At 36.5% G+C, this 18,983-nt stretch overlaps 2 protein-coding genes across 2 annotated transcripts; both read right to left on the bottom strand.

Moving 5' to 3' along the window:
• Nucleotides 1–317: 317 nt before the first annotated feature.
• Nucleotides 318–3,537, bottom strand: LOC111919752 (TMV resistance protein N). Its single transcript, XM_023915346.3, has 3 exons — nucleotides 3,334–3,537; nucleotides 1,390–2,121; nucleotides 318–1,306 (listed from the first exon to the last, which is right to left on the bottom strand). The coding sequence occupies exons 1-3, from the start codon at nucleotides 3,535–3,537 to the stop codon at nucleotides 731–733; spliced, it is 1,512 nt and encodes a 503-aa protein (XP_023771114.2). The 3' UTR covers nucleotides 318–730.
• A 151-nt stretch (nucleotides 3,538–3,688) lies between these two features.
• On the bottom strand, nucleotides 3,689–5,946 carry LOC111919754 (disease resistance protein Roq1). Its single transcript, XM_023915347.2, is given in 3 exon segments — nucleotides 3,689–3,852; nucleotides 3,854–4,804; nucleotides 5,314–5,946. Coding segments are annotated over 3 exon segments (1,593 nt in total). The 5' UTR covers nucleotides 5,793–5,946; the 3' UTR covers nucleotide 3,689.
• Nucleotides 5,947–18,983: the final 13,037 nt, after the last annotated feature.

Genomic DNA, 18,983 nt, shown 5'->3' with positions numbered 1-18,983 from the left:
TTAGATCACCAGCAGTGGTAGTGTGGGTTGTCAGCTGAGTGTCCGATAACATGTACAAATCATAGTTTTTTGAGATTTTTTCCGGCTTTTTTTTTTCTATTTTTATCATTGTTTTTTTTTTTGGTATTTTTGAAATGATTGTTTATCGATTTTTCTAAAATAAATAATAATAACTATAATTATAATATTAATAATAATATAATAAGAATACTATAACATTAAATATCAATAATAATGATAACATAATAATAATAAATATAAAAGTTTCTCAAATTACAATGGCTTTGTCCAAAAAGAAAGAGAAATTTTGGGTTTTACAAAGAAGTTGGCTAAAAGGAGCACACCATTTTACCATATAGACAGCTTTCCTCGGCTATTAAATTATTTTTATTGATTGAATTTGTATTATTTTTCAAATAAGATAGTTACAAAAAGTTAATCAAATATTGGTTTTTGGTAAAGAATGTTTATTTAGCAACACCCTTTGCAAATGCATTCATGAATTGTTATGGCATGTGGGTTATAGCAAGTCACTATATAAGCTTTCATGCAAAAAAAAAATCGGCTTTTTTGGAAATAATAACCCATCAAAAAGCAATTTTTTCTTTTTTGTAACAAGGCTACATAATACCAAAGATTATCATTAGTATGCCCTTATTGTCTGGTTTTCTTATAGTGAGCATTAATATGTCCCTATTGTCCAATTTTCTCGAGGGTGTTGTCCTAAATCCTAATTAAGAGGTCGCCACAAGATTTTAATAGATGACTTTGAACCATGTTTGATCGCAAAAATCGGACTAGATTTATCTTTCTCATCCCCAAATTCTGAGGAATCTTTTGCTGTTTTCATCGGATCACCTTTATGTTTTGTTTTAGGAACGAGTGAAACTCCTATTCGATTTGCAGCTGGAGAAGCATTACTCCAACTCTGGCGCAAGGAAATTGAAATCACACTGTATAGTGAATTCAAGTTCAAGCACGCAGTGAGCCTCAATGAATTAAAGGAAACATATCCCACGTATGTAGATATTATTCGGCAACGGTCCATTGCATTATAATTAGACTCATGCCAAAACCTAAATGGAAGATCTTCATCTAGCTTCTCCTCCTTAATGGTTATTTTAATATTCGGACATCCATCGTGGGTAACAACGTGTATTAAGAACCCAGAAAAGTCATTGTGCCAATCATGTGGAAGACGCAGTCTGAATGTGTTGCCCCTAAACAACCTACCTACAAATACGTACTCCTTTGGAATCTCATAATCAAGAATCACACTGATAAGGTGATCTTCAATAGCATGCCCCTGCCATGCATGCGTGGAAATTAAACATACGATTGAAATAAAGAATGATTGAAATTGCAAAATATACGTAAGTAGAGCTGAACCTTGAGCATGGAGTCCAGTAACATGTAACCAACAAATGGATCTAAATTGTACACCCCACGAAGCGAGAATTTCCACAACCATTTGCAGTTTGAGATAGCTCCGAAGCTTTTAAGTGAGGGACAACCATTCGCTTCAACAACAGCTATGCTTGATGGGAGCTCTGATAATTCTACAAGGTCTGTGCAAAATGACACGTTGAGCAATTTGAGCCGAGGAGTTCGCATGAAATTAAAGTTTAATCGTGAAAACTTATTTTTTGATAGATTGAGTTTTTGCATGTTGGGTAGCTCCCAAACAGCAGAGCTAATGTCTTCATCTCCCAAATTGCACCAACTGAGATCCAGTTCTTTCAAGTCTTTACGAAAAAAACATAACCGTATGTGGTTCGAGTTGGATAACTCGCAAACAGCAGAACTGATGTCTTCTTCTCCAATCAAATTGTCCATCTTCTCTTGGATCTCTGAGAGCTCAATAACTTCGGGGCTCACGTGCAGTGAAAGGGTCTTGAGTTTCTTTAGTCGGGTAATGGATGGAAATTTCTTAATACGCTTGCAAAGCACTATAGATAAGCAAACAAGCTTGTTCAAGCGTCCAAACGATGAATGAATCTCTTCTAGTTTCTCACATCTCCAAAGCTTGAATCTTTCAAGATATGGGATTCCATCAAAATTTGGTGTCATGATTAGGTTATTTAAATCGTAAAGTTCCATTATCTTCAGATTTGGCAGCACCTGTTATATACAAGTGCAAACAGGTCATAAACATATCAAAGTGATAACAATTTTGATAGAACCAGATTGGCAAACACATTAAATACTCGTAACTTAATGCTTAAATAAGAACAAAAGATAGGGGGCCTAATATTCAAAATTAAGAGGATCTCCAAAAATTGAAAACACATAAAACTTTGCATATAGAGTAGTTCAAATGTTTCTAGTATCTATTATGTGCATGTAGGATTGATTCTACACTAATCATTTTAGTTATTTTAAGAAAATAATTAATGAATATTATATGTTGAAGATTGAAACCCTAACTGTATAAGAAAACTAGAATCAACTAGATAAATACTAAATAATGAAGATATATACTAGAATAATCATAAATTACGAAATAACCACTGCTTTCTTTCTTTTTGAGCCTCTGGTAGACCCGATCCCACTTACCCACTCGGTTCATATCAAATTTAACAAAAGTGGGGACGAAAATCATTCGAAGTGGTTTATTGGTAATGTGTCCTAGGTACATACATATATATTATTTAGATATGTGATGATAGACAAAAGAAAGAACTAATTCCTTCCATCCATAAATGGAAATCATTTTGATGTGTTTGATTGTTTAATTATATATCTAAAAATCACTTGATAAAACAAAATTAAAACTGATTTTTAAGCCCAAATTAAAAATAAAGAAATTAAATATTCTTCTATATTTCTTCCTATATATCCTCTTATCTATCTTAAAATGTGACATGTGTCATATAAATGTATTAAAATATTTTTATTTTCATTAAAATGACACATGTCATATGTCATTATTTAAGATGGATAGAAGAAGATATGTAGGTAGAAAATTAATGTAAGAGTATATTTAATTTCTCTTAAAAATATATCAAAGTTTAATAATCAACAAAACCACAGATTTAAATTGAAATCTTACCTAAGAAAATTAAGTAGTATTGTTAAGAAGAAAAAAAAACAAATGCTATTCTTGTATATTTGTTTAGACAAAAAGGTATTCATTTTTTCTTTACTATAGGTAGTTATTAACTTATTATAAATACAACTGAAGTTGCTAAATAACACCAATGATAGATAACATAACTATGTGCTCCTACCCAGTTAACTACTTCCAATGTACTCTCTAGATCTAGATGGTCAAACCTATAATTCATCACCTATTTTGTTTCATTTGTGAATTAGATAAACAAAAAAATTTACCTTACAACCATTCCAAAGTTGCTGTTGCATGGCATCACGCAGTATCAGACAACAAAGCTCCTTTGGTGGAAATTGTTTAAGCAATGGATTTGCAGGTTCACCTTTCCATTGAATATACCAAAGGAAAAACTCCCATGGTGAAAGTTTCTTAAGCAATGGATTTGCAATGTCACCTTTCCACCGAATATACCTAAGGTTCCTCATGTTTGCAACAATCAAAGGAAGAGGAGGTTCTTCATGTACTCGAAGTCTATCGGATTCAAATAATTCTATTCGAAATTTATCGTAATGAACTTGTAGTGCTTCAATCTTGTCAAGTTCCTGTGTTGAGAGGAACAAAAGGTGTCAATGTTGGGTTAATCATGTATATCATGCAAAGCTAGCTTAAAATTTACCATTGTTGCATCCATAGCACATATTCTTTCAACATCTTCCTTCTTCCAAATTCTACTATGTTTTTCAGGATTCTTAGGGTGATCTCCTCTAACAATGTAGTGTCCCATTTCTTGCACTAGATCAATCAAACTTTCCATCCGAAATAGTTACGAGAGCCTTTTGTCTCAACTCCTCTACTCCTATAACAGGATGAAAACCACAAGCATCAAGCTTCTCCATTGCCATATCTATTTCCTCCCACCTAAAAAAGCATGCAATATCAAGGAACAAATCTTTCTGAATCTTTGTAAGTCCATCAAAGCTGACTTTTAGCTTTTCAAGAATCTTGTTATCTGGGATCTCTTTCAGCCTGGTTAATGCACTCCTCCATTGATCAATGTTTTTGTCACATAGAGAAGAACCGAGAACTGTAAGTGCTAATGGAAGCCCACCAGCATAAGAGACTACCTCTTTTGAAAGTTGCTCATACTCTTCCATAGGTATGCAACCTCGAAATGCATGCTTGTGAAAGAGCTCAATAGCCTCATCACCATGTAACAAGCTAACATCATGTACTACAACTTTGTGAGCTTTTAATAGATGTTCATCTCTAGTTGTGATTATTATTCGGCTTCCATCACCAAACCAATAAGGTGATCCAGCTAAAGTTTCTAGTTGATCAAGTTGATCGACATCATCAAGAATAATCAATACCCTTCTATTGCACAGCTTCTTATCTCTCAATGATCTTCCTCTTCCAACAATGTTTGCTCCCGTTTGTGAAAGAATTTCTTTTTCTAATTCTTTCAAACCACGTCTACTTGATTCCTCTCGAATATTTGCAACAAAACAGCAACCATCAAACTTTTTAGATATTTCATCAAATACAGAAGATGCAAGAGTAGTTTTACCACCACCCCCAACACCCCATATTCCAATCATGCGCACACCACATGTCCCAATTTGTAAGGCTGATATTAAACGCTGCATGCGAGGTGCTATTCCGATCAATCTCTCATTTGCAGTACTTGTAGTTACTAGTTGCAACCTCGATGAAATTTTGTCAACAATTTCTTTGATAGCCTTTGATTCATGCCTGCAGATCGGATATACAAGGATAATTAACATCAATCACATTAATAAAAGAGATATTTTGTATCATGTTCTGTGAAAAAAGAAGACTAAGAACCCTCATTTCATAATTCACATCCGATATAGAACTTGTAAAGTTAATACCAAATGAAGTTTGTAACAAATATTGGCTAGTTCCAAAAAGGAAAAAGTGAAGCAGGATGAATTTGTTGTTGTAGCTTCAAACAAGGCGTTAAGTATGGAATTAGGAGGTAGAACTCAATATATTTCATCCTAACTGAATTTGAGCTTTATCCATCATCCTAAGACTTAGAGATATATTTAACTAAACAGCCTGATCAATTGATCTAGTCGAAGCCTCTGATTTATCAAGGTCATTAACATCATCAAGAATAATTAAAACATTTGTCTGAATGCTTATATTAAAGTATAGAATTATCTTATAGAGCACACATATCTTAAACGTAAAAAAAAAAAAAAAAAAAAAAGTGCAAAAACAAAGAAGAAAATTACCCGTTGGCAATGTTTTTGAGTTCCCATCCAGAGATGCTACTTGCACCCACAAGTGCTTTTTTCCAACATTCAACTTTGTTCTTTTTCTCCAACTTATGTTTGGTAAATGCTTCTCCATATTTTCCTTTTTGATTTCGCACTGTAGACGGGTCCACGTCATAAAATATGGGCATAACAATTAGCCCATTTGTATCCTTGCATTTCATAATATGTGCAACTTCATCTAAGCACCACGATGAATCTGCATAGTTTGTAGAGAATATGATGACAGCTATCTGTGATTCCTCGATAGCCTTCATAAGGGATGTACTGATCCATTCGCCTCGAGGAAGTGTTTCATCATCCTTGTAAGTGTTGATTCCTTGTAGTACAAGAACCGAGTAGAGATGATCCACAAAAGTCTTGCGGGTATCTTCTCCTCTAAAACTAAGGAAAACATCACGACTCCATGATTGAAAAGATGATGATGAAGATGCCATTGATCACTTGATTTGTAAGAGATAGAAGGTATGTGATGCGGTTTCACTTTTTAGCACCTTAATGAAATGAAGCATACAAAGAAACAGAGAAACATGTGAGTTTCCAAGAAATTTCCGATTTAGTAGAAGATCACGGAATATCTATGTAAATACATGTTGATTGGTTAATAATATCCAATCTACCAAAAGTTAAAGAAATATCCGCTTGACATTTTCAATATAAATCATCAAAATCAATGTTTTTTTATTGCAACTAATAACAACTTGCTTAGCTATTTCTACCAATATATATACATCAGATTTGATTTTTAAAGAAACTTCCAATTTACCAAGAGCTAAAGAAACATCTGCTTGACATTTTCAATATAAATAAGTTGACTTCATATTAATGATATCATCATCACAATAAATATTTTTTATTGCAACATCTAACAACCTGTTTAGCTATTTATACGAATAAACACAAAAGATGTGATTTTCTTAAAAATTTGCAGTTTACCAAAAGCTAAAGAAATATCCATTTTACCTTTTTCAATATAAAGTGAGTTGATTTCATATTGATGATATCATCATCATAATCAATGATTTTTTATTGCAACAACTAACAACATGCTTAGCTATTTCTACCAATATACAAAATATGCTTTTTTTTTTTTTTATCATCAATAACAATCAACTAACATCTTTTCAGTTTCACCAGTATTAAACAATGATAAAATTACATAAAGGGTCCTTGTGGTTGACAGAATAGGCAAACATTAGTCCTTATGATGAATTGTGTGCTTAGATGGTCCTTGTGGTTTCAAAATGTTGCAAAAACGATCCTTTTGGCTAACCATGTTAAATTTTCCAGTTAAATCCTTTGGGAAATGACACATTTACCCTTCCTGTCATAGGGACAATTTATGTAATTTGTTCAAGCCATAAGGACCATTTATATAATCTTGTCTATTATTTAAAATCTTTATATTTTATTTATTTATATTTTTATAAATTAATTTTTTTAATGTTTTTTTTTTCAAATATAATATTTATTATTTTTTTTTGCTTATATTTGTTTTGACTTTTTTGTTCAAATAAATTTCTTAAAATTTTCGATGCTTTATTCAAATACACGTATTAATGTTTTGTTCGAATACATTTTTAATATATTTTTTTACGTTTTGTTTTTTATAGGGAAATTGAGTAATCTAACCATTTTTGTATTGTAATTATTCTTTTTAAAATAGCCATTTTAAAAAACAATAATAATAATAACCATTTAGTCCGGAATTCATACATTTCAGGCCATGTTATTAAACATGTTAGATTTAATCCTATGTTATGGTCTTCCTGTCAAAAACCCTCATTCCGTAGTTCGTACTATGGTTGGATTTCTTTGTTTCGGGGTACTCTAAGTTCGAAAAATGTCTTCTACCTATGAAAAGCTCCAACAAATGTGGGTATGTGTCAATTTTTAATATGATATATGTTCAAAATATAGTTGAAATGTTTTTTGTATGATTATATTTGATTAGTTTGGAAATAATTCGTTTTTATTTGGTTTCAGAGATTAATTTTGATAAACTGGAATTATGTTTTTACAATAGTATGGATTGGAAATAATTCTTTTTGCTTCGATTTTTTTATAATTATATGTGATTATTTCCAATTAATCACAATTAACCACCAAAATTGAAACAAAACGAATTATTTCCAAATAATCAAATATATATAAAATACTTCAACTTTATCTTGAACATATAAGCACATATAATCATACAAACAATTGACATGTATTTATAAATGTTGGAGCTCTTCACCGGTAGAAGATATTTTTCGAAGTTGGAGTAGTTTGGAACAGAGGACTCCAAAACATAGCACGAAATGGATGTCTTGGACTCGAGGACCACAAGACCGAGCCGAATTTGACATGTTTAATAATACGGTCCAGAATATATACATTGTTGACTAAGTGGTTATTTAAAAAAAATGGTTATTTTTTATAAAATACAATTAAAATTGATTAGATTACTCAATTTCTGTATAATAAAAATAAAAAAAAAAAACATTAAAAATGTATTCGAACAAAACGTCGAAAAAATTATTCGAACATAATAATAATAATGATAATAATAATAATAATAATAATAATAATAATAATAAATTTACTCGAATAAAACGTCAAAAAGTTTAAGAAATTTATTTGAACAAAAACATCAACAAAGAGCGAAATAAAAAAAACCTTAAACATTATATTTAAACAAAATGTCAAAAAAATTAATTCATAAAAAATATAAATAAAACAAAATAAGAAGATAGATAATAGACAAAATTACATAAATGATCCCTATAACGGGAAGGGCATTTGTGTCATTTGATAAATAACTTAACTGGAAAAGTTAACATCGTTAATTAAAATGAATATCTTTATAATATTTTGAAACCATAAGGACCATTTATGCAAACAATTTGTCATAAGCAATAAAGTTGATCTATTTTGTCAACCACAAAAACCATTCATATGATTTTGTCTTAAACAATTTGTAAATTAGTACGAAGAGAGGCAAAAGAGGCATGTGCACATCCTATTTTTTTTTAAGGGGCCCAATTTATTTTTATATAATTAATATATTATGTATATGTATATATACATCACTTTATGTACCAAATTACTTGTAGTTCAAACGGTTGGTGGCGTGCCTTTATTTTGATCGCTTTTAAACCACTATGTTCTTTCTTTTAAATTTTAATTAACCAGTTTTTTAATATATATATATATATATATATATATATATATATATATATATATATATATATATATATATATATATATTCGTAATTAAATAACAAAATATGTTGTAGTTTAGGTGGAATGAAAGTGATGTTTTATCTTATACCTAAACGGGTAGGTTCGAATCTTGATTCCCTTGTTTTCTTTGTAATTTTTTAAACTAATTAGTTTCTTTATATTTAGGAGCCCTTTTTCTATTCTCCGTGCAGGGCCCTCAATATCAAAGGACCGGCCCTGTAAATTAGAACCTCTAAGATGATGATATAGCATCGATGACATGGAATTTTCTAAAATTCAAATAATTTCAAATTTATTATCATTACTACTATTAATAGAAAGGTCAACTAGCAACAACCTTTCATCTTTCTGCCATATATGTGCTCTTATTTTTCCATTATGAAATGACATGTGAGGTTAGTACCAAAACATGCAGTTGAACTTTTAAACCAGTAGCGTTTTATTTTGTCTAAGAATTTCTTATGTGGCTGAGAACATAAAACCAGATCATATGCAAATAATTAAGATTTAATAAAGAATATTTTGCAAATTTGTAGCAGTAAATTTATATTTTGTTAACTTTAGCAAATATACTTTTCACGTTATTTAGTATCGTTGTAGTAAACCAAAAACGAAAGTGTGTAGCAAGTAGCATGTACTATCGCTCAAAAACTACATAGATTACGATATTGTTGTAACACACAAAAATTTCATGCCAAATTAAAAAAATTTCAAAACATTTAAAACCATTCATCATTACAAAGTTTGTTTTCAAAATATCTAATATCAGAGTTTTTTCCAGAAACATAAACAAATCATGAGGAGTTGTACGATCATGCATTCGCCTTGCCGCGATCCACTGATGTATCTGAAACAATAAGCTGAAACTGTAAGCCCGAAAGCTTAGTAAGTTCCCCCAAAATACCAACGTCATACAAATATAACCACATCATGTAACAAGTACAGAACAACATGTATAATGAGCCTTCAGCCTGACTGGACCGCCTCGCATGGCCTACAGCCTATCTGGACCGCTCCTGAGCCTTCGACATGACTGGACCGCATCCCAAGGCCTACAGCCTATCCGGACCGCTCACCGGGTATGTTGGCCTACAGCACAAAGTAGGACCGCCTCAACCCAACCCCCAATCAAACAAACATGTGCACATAAATATCATACGCTAGCTCATATCATATAACAGTCAAACAGATCTAACAGATCACTAATCATAGCAACATCCCAATAACCGGGATACAGACCTAACCGGTCACTAACATAGCATCATCCTATAACCAAGACACTGACCTAACCAGGTCACTAAGCATAAGCATACCACCATCCTAACTACCATGATGTAATCAATAAACATATCATGCCATAATCCAGATACAAATATATAAAGGTTCAGCCTTGGTGCCTTAGACCCATTGGTATAGTGAGGATAAATCACATTGCACTGTTGACTCGAAGAAAAACTCAAGCTCTTGGATTGCCGGTACAACTCCACCACCTAAATGCACCATAGAACCATGCTTGTAAATTTCCAATTTCCCAAAATGTCCCAGAAGTCCAAAAGTCAACCCTTGGTCAAGGTCCAAGTCAACTGTCAAATTCAATAGTCCATGTTGACCTCAACTCGTCGAGTACAACCAGCCACTCGCCGAGTTCCTTGCATGTCACACCCCTAAACCAAGGATGGCGGAAACGTCCGGGGGTGGAGGACTTCATGTAGAGTATCACAACAACGAGTATAATAGTGCTCAAAGTAAATACAACCATCATAAATATAATTGGAAAAAAATTACACCAAAGTATATGTTTACATGATTCAAATCAATTACATTATGATACAAAGTGAACTGTTTGACGATTTATCGTCCCATCCTCAAAACGTGGTTGATTTCTTGTTTCACTGAATTCCTGAGAATACAAGTAATTTGAAAAAGTGTCAACACAAAGGTTGGTGAGTTCATAAGCTTTTGACAGTAAGAGTTTGAAAATCGATCTTTGTAAAGAGATGTATGTTACCAGGAAAATCCAATATTTTCCTTACAAAAGTTATGTAGTCCTAAATACCAGGACCAAAAGTATACAATAAAGTATGTAATTGTTGATGTAAAAAGTGATTTTAAATCGACATAAAACCCTTTTTTTTATGAAGGCGTACAAGTACTTTTCCATACTTAAAAGTAATTTCAGTGAGCTAAATAGACATAACTCGCTAATTTAAAGTTAGAACCCGTAAACCTTATGATTGTTAATACCACATGTGAGCTATCATAACCATACTTGACATAGACGGCCTCGTAATACGACGTTCTTCAGGCGTCGCCGTTAAATGACACTTGTCACCACAGACCTGGCGGTCTAGCTGTTGCAAGCAGCTCTAGTGTGGGTTTGTCAAACCCAATATAGATCTATACACAACTATCACGTTCTCCCTACAAGAGACTCTGGTTACAATTTACAGGACTTTTTGGCTTTGTTACTTTGGAAGTAACCCGAAGGGAATGACTCACAAATTTATTCATTAACAGATTTACGTGAACTAAACGGAAAACCTTTGGTAAATAAGTTTGAGAAGTAAATGATACATAAACTATATCTATTATAGTTTATCCAAAACGTTTTGTAATGTATAAGAATTCTTTTATGAATGCTTTAATGCTATGAATCCATAAACTATGCTCATTATAGCTTAATATACGTGTTCTAAATGAATGAATAATCTTATCATGAATGACTATATTTTAGTTTATGATGATAAACGAACAAGGAAACACATTCAATATTTGGAACTTATCGTTATACACTTTGCTCAACATAATACAAAGTGTTATGAAAGTTATAAGCTGTTAACAAATTTTCAACCTTTCTACACTGTTTTTGAAAATTCATAGAAAAATCATACGAAGTTGAAAACTAAATCCGTAAATTCTGAGAGTTCCCAAAATGTGTCTACTTTACTCATAATTTTTATCATGATTTTTAATGACCTCCAACTTGGGTGAAAAAGTCCATAATCACAGACTGGTCCGGATTGGTGTTTGAAATGATAGGCAGTTTTGTAAAAATCACCATAAATTGTAGAAAAATCGCATGGAGATGTGCAAGTAGTCATTTTAAAGCTAAGAACTGGAACTACTTATACCTAAAACAGTTTTGAAAACTAAAATGTTTAAGTTGTCCAAAACGGTCCGTGAATGGAGTTGAACTTTTCTGATGAAGGCTGTTAGAAAAGTGTAGTTATGTTCTTGGTGTTTTAACTTGTATTCCCCCCCTAAAAACTTGAGAAAACATGAAAATATAGGGGTATGAACTCACCTTGAGTGATTTCAGTAGATAAGTGTTGAAGAAGAGAAGTGTTCAACCCAAGAACACTTGAAGAATCCCTTGAAGATTCGAAGCTCTAATACAAATATAATGGAGTTTGTGTAAGATATCCATGATTTGAGTTGAAATAATTGAGATAATCATAAAGAGAATGGATTATGCTTACCAAATGTGGAGGAAAAACTCAAGATCAGCCCTTGAATCTCGAATTTCTAGAGAGAGAAAGTGAGAGAGGAGAGAGTTTGATCTTCTTGTGAAATGAGAGCAAATGAGAGAAGTGAGGAGAGAGGATGAATATTCAGCTCTCAAAAACGTGGGAAAGAGTGATGATTGAGTGGAAAGAACATTGATGTGACCTAGGTAAGGTGGGGAGGTGTGGCTGGTCATAGAGTGGGTGTGGGAGTGGTTGCTTGTGTCATAAAGTAAAGCAAAGTCAATACTCCACCTCTTTGTACTTTACCCACTTGCTTTTATTATTTAAATAAATATTTTTATGAAAATATGATTAAATTGTGAATATTTAGGGTTTATTATGTTAAAATATGATTTTGGGTGAAAACCCCGCGTTAAAATAATTAAAAACGGACCTTAAACGTAAAACTACGCGGAAACCGGGAGAAAATGAGTTCCCAGCGAGACCTCTCAGTCCTAGGCCGAGGCTCGGTCCATGCTGAGGATTGTAGCCGGAAACGAACAAAGGGAACCGAAGGGGCGAGGGGTCCAGTCCGAAGGGTCAGAAGCGAAGGTGAGGGTTCGGTCCGGAGATAAAAGGCGAGAAGTCAGAACCGAATGAACAGTAGTGAACAGTCGGTTCTTCCTTTTAAGCGAGGTTCGGTTCGGTTCAGCAGCCTTCTTCATCAGGAGGGTTCAGTTCCTAAGGGGACTTTCGGTTCCTAAGAGGGGTTTCGGTTCCTGAGAGGGGTTTCGGTTCCTTAAGTCCGTTTTTCGCGTGGACTTCCGTTTTTGGGTTGTTTTCGCCAAATTCGAGGGTCGGGATGCCCCGAGTGATTATAGAGAGTTGGGAGAGATTTCGAGAGAGATTTGAGAGAGATTCCACATACTCAGAGAGATTTGGGAGAGATTTGACGTACTTGGAGAGATTTCACATACAAAGAGATATTTGGGAGAGATTTCACATTCTTAGAGAGATTTAGGAGAGATTTGACATTCTTGGAGAGATTTCTCATTCAAAGAGAGATTTGGGAGAGATTTCACATACTTAGAGAGATTTGGGAGAGATTTGACATACTTGGAGAGATTTCACATACAAAGAGATATTTGGGAGAGATTTCACATACTTAGAGAGATTTGGGAGAGATTTGACATACTTGAAGAGATTTCACATACAGAGAGATATTTGGGAGAGATTTGACATTCTTGGAGAGATTTCACATACAAAGAGATATTTGGGAGAGATTTCATATTCTTAGAGAGATTTGGGAGAGATTTGACATACTTGGAGAGATTTCACATACAAAGAGATATTTGGGAGAGATTTCATATTCTTAGAGAGATTTGGGAGAGATTTGACATACTTGGAGAGATTTCACATACAAAGAGATATTTGGGAGAGATTTCACATACTTAGAGAGATTTGGGAGAGATTTGACATACTTGGAGAGATTTCACATACAGAGAGATATTTGGGAGAGATTTCATATTCTTAGAGAGATTTGGGAGAGATTTGACATTCTTGGAGAGATTTCTCATTCAGAGAGAGATTTGGGAGAGATTTCACATTCTTGGAGAGATTTGGGAGAGATTTGATATACTTGGAGAGATTTCACATACAGAGAGATATTTGGGAGAGATTTCACATACTTAGAGAGATTTGGGAGAGATTTCACATACTTAGAGAGATTTGGGAGAGATTTGACATACTTGAAGAGATTTCACATACAGAGAGATATTTGGGAGAGATTCTCGATAAGAAGAGATAGAGTGAAAACGATTGCGAGCGGTTTCGTGTGTGATGAATGTGAGTGTCCGGCTTCGAAATGCAAGGTCCGTGAACCCCGTTATGCCATGTTTTAGAATCTTACACACTCCCTATGAGTATGCAACATTGTTTTATTATTCTTGTTTATTGTTTAGCACTAAAGTTAAAGAAATTTAAACACACGAACTTTCCAAGTGATGTTTTCTCATTAAGATAGTGAGTTATACAGAAGTTACATAATACAAACCCTATTATACAAGGTTTTAATTGAGTTGACCGGTTTGACTTGTTGACTTTAGTTGACTTTGACTTGACCGAAAATTGACGGTTGTCACATTGCATGCTCACCAACTCGTCGATTCACCTGAGTGACTCGCCGAGTTCCTAGTTTCAGTGGTCGTGAATCCTCGGCCAACTCGGCGAGTTTTCCCCTTACAACTCGTCGCGTTCATACATGTCCAAAGGTTGGGAAAAACCTTAGTCGACTCGCCGAGTCATCGACTGACTCGCCAAGCCCAAGGCAATCTTCATAAGACTCGCCAAGTCATTCATCCGACTCGTCGAGTCCATTCAGTCCTTCATACATACAAAGGCTTTTTAAGCCATGCTAAGGATCCATATTGTAGATCCAGTTCCCTAAGGGTCACATAAAGTTGCAAACTTTACGTGCATGCAAGGCCCTAAAGTCTTAGAATGACAAACTAAGCTTGCAATGGAGGTTTTGCACTTAAGGAGAGTCTCATTTTGCAAAAGTTGGAAGCTTTATGGACTTAAAGACTCAAGAGAGTTCATATCTGAAGTTATAACTTCAGATCTTAGCTTATACACAAGAAAAGCTTCCAAACATACTAGGAAAGCCCTAAAATCCACCCAAAAGAGATCTAGAATGAAATGAGCCAGGGTAACAACCTAATACCTTCAAAAGGGTGTCAACTGGAGTAGATCTCTGCTTCCCATGAGTTTCCTTGCTCTAATTTACTTGTTTCCCAAATGTTTCTTCACCAAGATTCCTCTTCTAAGCTTTAACACACCAAAGAAACACAAACACACGATTTAGGGTTTAAGGGTGCCAAGAAGTTGTAAAGGGGAGGCTGGGGGAGGCCAATGATCCTTTAAATAGGGTGCAATACCCCAAAATTTAGGGTTTCATCTGTCAGCTCCTACTTGTCGAGTCGCCACTTGGACTCGGCAAGTAGGTTACTAAATCACGCAGACCAACCCACTGCTACTCGACGAGTAGGTCAACCAACTCGTCGATTATACCTTGTAAACAAGAAAATTCTTATAAAATCAATACCTGAGAATCGGGGCGTTACAATTCTCCCCCACTTGAACTAGACTTCGCCCTCGAAGTCTGTCGCGGCGAACAACTCTAGATAGTGCTCCCGCGTCTCTTCCTCTGGCTCCCATGCCACTCGGACCCTCTCCGATGCTCCTACTGTACCTTCACCAGAGGTATCTACTTGTTCCGCAGAACTTTCATCTTCCTCTCCAAAATGGCCACAGGCCTCTCCACGTAATTTAGGTGCTCATCGACTTGAATATCATCCAACGACACCACTGCCTCCTGATCCATAATGTACTTACGCAACTGCGAAACGTGGAAATTGTTGTGGATCTGACTAAGCTCCTCTGGTAGCTCTAACCTATAAGCCACCTTGCCAACCATGGCAATGATCCTGAACGACCCAATGTAACGGGGACTCAATTTCCCCCTCTTCCTGAAGCGAATTACACCCTTCCAGGGTAAGACCTTCAGGAGTACCATATCACTTACCTGAAATTCTAACTCGAATCGTCGTGTTTCGGCGTAACTCTTATGCCGACTTTGGGCGGTCTGCAATCCCTGCCTAATCTGCTGAATCTTCTCGGTAGTCTGCAAGACTACTTCCGTCCGCCCCATCACCCTGTGTCCAACCTCACCCCAACAAACTGGGGTGCGACATCTCCGGCTATACAACAGCTCGAAAGGTGGGGCGCCAATGCTGGAATGATAGTTGTTTTTGTAGGAGAACACTGCAAGCGGTAGGTAGGAATCCCAACTCCCACCGAAGTCAATGACACACACCCTCAACATATCCTCGAGGGTCTGAATGGTCCGCTCGCTCTGACCGTCAGTTTACGGATGGAACATTGTGCTAAAGTGCAACCACATGCCCAGTTCCTCGTGGAACTTCTGCCAGAAACAGGAGGTAAACCTAACATCTCGGTCGGAGACATTGGAGACCGGAACCCCCTTGGCGAGACACAATCTCACGGACGTACATGTCAGCCAAGCTCTCGGCCGACGAACTCTCCCAAATAGCCAAGAAATGGGCACTTTTGGTCAATCGATCTACGATGACCCATATAACATCAAATCCCTTCGCCGTCCTCGGCAACTTTGTAATCAAGTCCATCGTGATCTATTCCCATTTCCACATGGGAATCTCTAGAGGTTGTAGCATACCATGCGGCCTCTGATGCTTGGCCTTGAGCATCTTCCAGGTCAAACACCTCTCGACATACCAAGCGATTTCTCATTTCATACATGGCCACCAATAACTCAAACTCGGGTCTCGGTACATCTTGGTGGCCCCGGGGTGAATAAAGAAGTGAGACTTATGAGCCTCCTCCATGACTCTCTATCTGACCCCACCAGACATCGCAACCCACACCCGACCACATCGAGTCAATAATCCCCGGCTATCCTGCACAAACCGGGTGTTTTCACCCTTGATCCTCTCCAACTTCCAGTTCTCCGGTCGCATACCCTCAACCTGAGCATCCCTGATCAAGCTCATAAGTGGAGAATCCACCGTTATCCTCATACACTCTGTTGGGGTGGAAGACCCAACTGCCTTGCGGCTCAAAGCATCCGCCACCACGTTCGCTTTATCAGGGTGGTAAAGGATCTCGCAGTCGTAGTCCTTGACTACATACAGTCACCTGCGTTGCCTCGTGTTCAGGTTCGGCTGATCCATGATGTGTCTCAAACTCTTGTGATTCGTATATATGGTACAACAAACCCCATATAAGTAATGTCTCCATATCTTGAGAGCAAACACCACCGCTCCCAGCTCCAGATCATGAGTAGGATATCTCGTCTCATACGACATCAGTTGTCGCGGCACGTAGGTTATCACCTGTCCTCTCTGCATGAGGACCGCACCTAAACCTGTGATGGATGCATCACAAAACACCACAAAATCCTCCAATCATTCCGGGAGTGTCAAGACCGGAGCCTCGTACAAATACTGGCGGAGAGTCTCAAACGCCCTTTGCTGCTCCGGTCCCCACCGGAAATCCACTCCCTTCCTCGTCAGACAAGTGAGGGGTACTGCAATTTTAGAGAAATCCCGAATAAACCTCCAGTAGTATCCTACTAAACCCAGAAAGCTCATGATGTCCGAAGGAGACTTCGGCACCTCCCACTGCATAACTGCCTCGATTTTGGTCAGGTCGACCAAAATCCCCTCCTGGTTAACGAGATGTCTGAGGAACTAGACCTCTCGCAACCAAAACTCATACTTCGAGAACTTGGTATACAGCCTTTCTCGTCTCACAACTCCCAACAACTCCCTGAGGTGCTCCTCGTACTGCTCTCGGATCTTGGAATACACCAAGATATCATCTATGAACACAATGACTGAGCGATCAAGCATTGGCCTACATACCCGATTCATCAGGTCCATGAATACTGTTGGCGCGTTGGTGAGCCTAAATGGCATCACCACGAACTCGTAATGACCATAACGAGTTCGAAACACGGTCTTCTCCACATCCTCTTCTCTGACTCGGACTTGATGATACTCCGACCTCAAATCAATCTTGGAGAACCAAGATGCGCCCTGCAATTGATCAAAGAGATCATCTATCCTAGGGTGTGGATAACGATTCTTCACCGTCAACTTGTTCAACTCCCTATAATCAATGTGCATCCGGTGCGAACCGTCCTTCTTCCTGACGAAGAGGATCGGTGCTCCCCATGGAGAACTGCTAGGTCGAATGAACTGCTTGCCCATCAGTTCCTGCAGCTGTGAAGACAGCTCCTACATCTCGGTGGCACCAACCTGTACGGCGCCTTGGCGATAGGAGCCGCACCCGGTACCAGGTCAATCCGGAACTCGACCTGCATCATCACCATTCTGAAACATACCACAAGATATCAGATAATTCACATAAATAACTGGGAACCAACTCCCGACTAAACCCTAGGGGTTGTGACTTCCTTGATACGCGTATGAGTCATGTGCTTTCAGTAGTACGGGCTCATACTACCTTCAACACCTACCCATATTTGTCTCAAGTATCACCACAACACCCTAACAATATACATAAGTATAGCGAGCGCTCAATCCTCACTCCTAGAGGAAGCCTAACTGAATCACGACTGACCTACCGGCCTCACACAACCCACCCATTCATGAAAATTCCACCAACCTGCAACATTAGTGTATGTTAATCATACATAACGTTGGACCCTATAGACTTTCAAATATATGATCCTACCCTAAGCCCTAATCAATAAGAGCATAACATAAGGTCAAATCAAACATTCTCGGGCTATAAGATCTTAATTATGTACAACTGTGATACATACACAAGTAACTACAGTAATGATGTCAATCTCATGTAAAGAAACCCTAGGCTAGCAGGCATCACGAAATCAAACAATTCTATCATGCAATCCCTGAGGATCCCTAGCCCAGTACTAGCATGCTATTCTATCATATCATAATATCAAATAACTGTATGGTATTTTGGGGTCAACTTACTGATTCCGACTGATCGTACACTTTGCATCCTCTCTTACTTATTTTGCAAACCATTTTAAAAAAAAATCATTTTAAAGTATTTCCCTTGATTTGAGGCTGGAGTCACACGAGTGTTCCTCCAATTCACTAAAACCAAGGCTCTGATACCAACTTGTAACACCCAAAAATTTCATGCCAAATTAAAAAAAAAAATTATAAACATTTAAAACCATTCATCATTACAAAGTTTGTTTTCAAAATATCTAATATCATAGTTTTTCCCATAAACATAAACAAATCATGAGGAGTTGTACGATCATGCCTTCACCTTGCCGTGATCCCCTGATGTACCTGAAACAATAAGCTGAAATTGTAAGCCCGAAAGCTTAGTGAGTTCCCCCAAAATACCGAC

Source organism: Lactuca sativa, chromosome 8 (assembly GCF_002870075.4).
Source record: "Lactuca sativa cultivar Salinas chromosome 8, Lsat_Salinas_v11, whole genome shotgun sequence".
In the NCBI taxonomy this organism is placed as follows: domain Eukaryota; kingdom Viridiplantae; phylum Streptophyta; class Magnoliopsida; order Asterales; family Asteraceae; genus Lactuca; species Lactuca sativa.
This window is presented reverse-complemented; position numbering and strand designations above follow the sequence as displayed.

What these genes read in the sequence shown, in the direction of transcription:
- LOC111919752 (XM_023915346.3), bottom strand. Translation starts at nt 3,537, where the DNA reads ATGAGGAACCTTAGGTATATTCGGTGGAAAGGTGACATTGCAAATCCA. An exon ending in AACTTTGGAATGGTTGTAAG is followed by an intron (nt 2,122 to 3,333) that starts GTAAATTTTTTT and finishes TGTATATAACAG; the next exon opens with GTGCTGCCAAATCTGAAGAT. An exon ending in TACTGGACTCCATGCTCAAG is followed by an intron (nt 1,307 to 1,389) that starts GTTCAGCTCTAC and finishes CATGCATGGCAG; the next exon opens with GGGCATGCTATTGAAGATCA.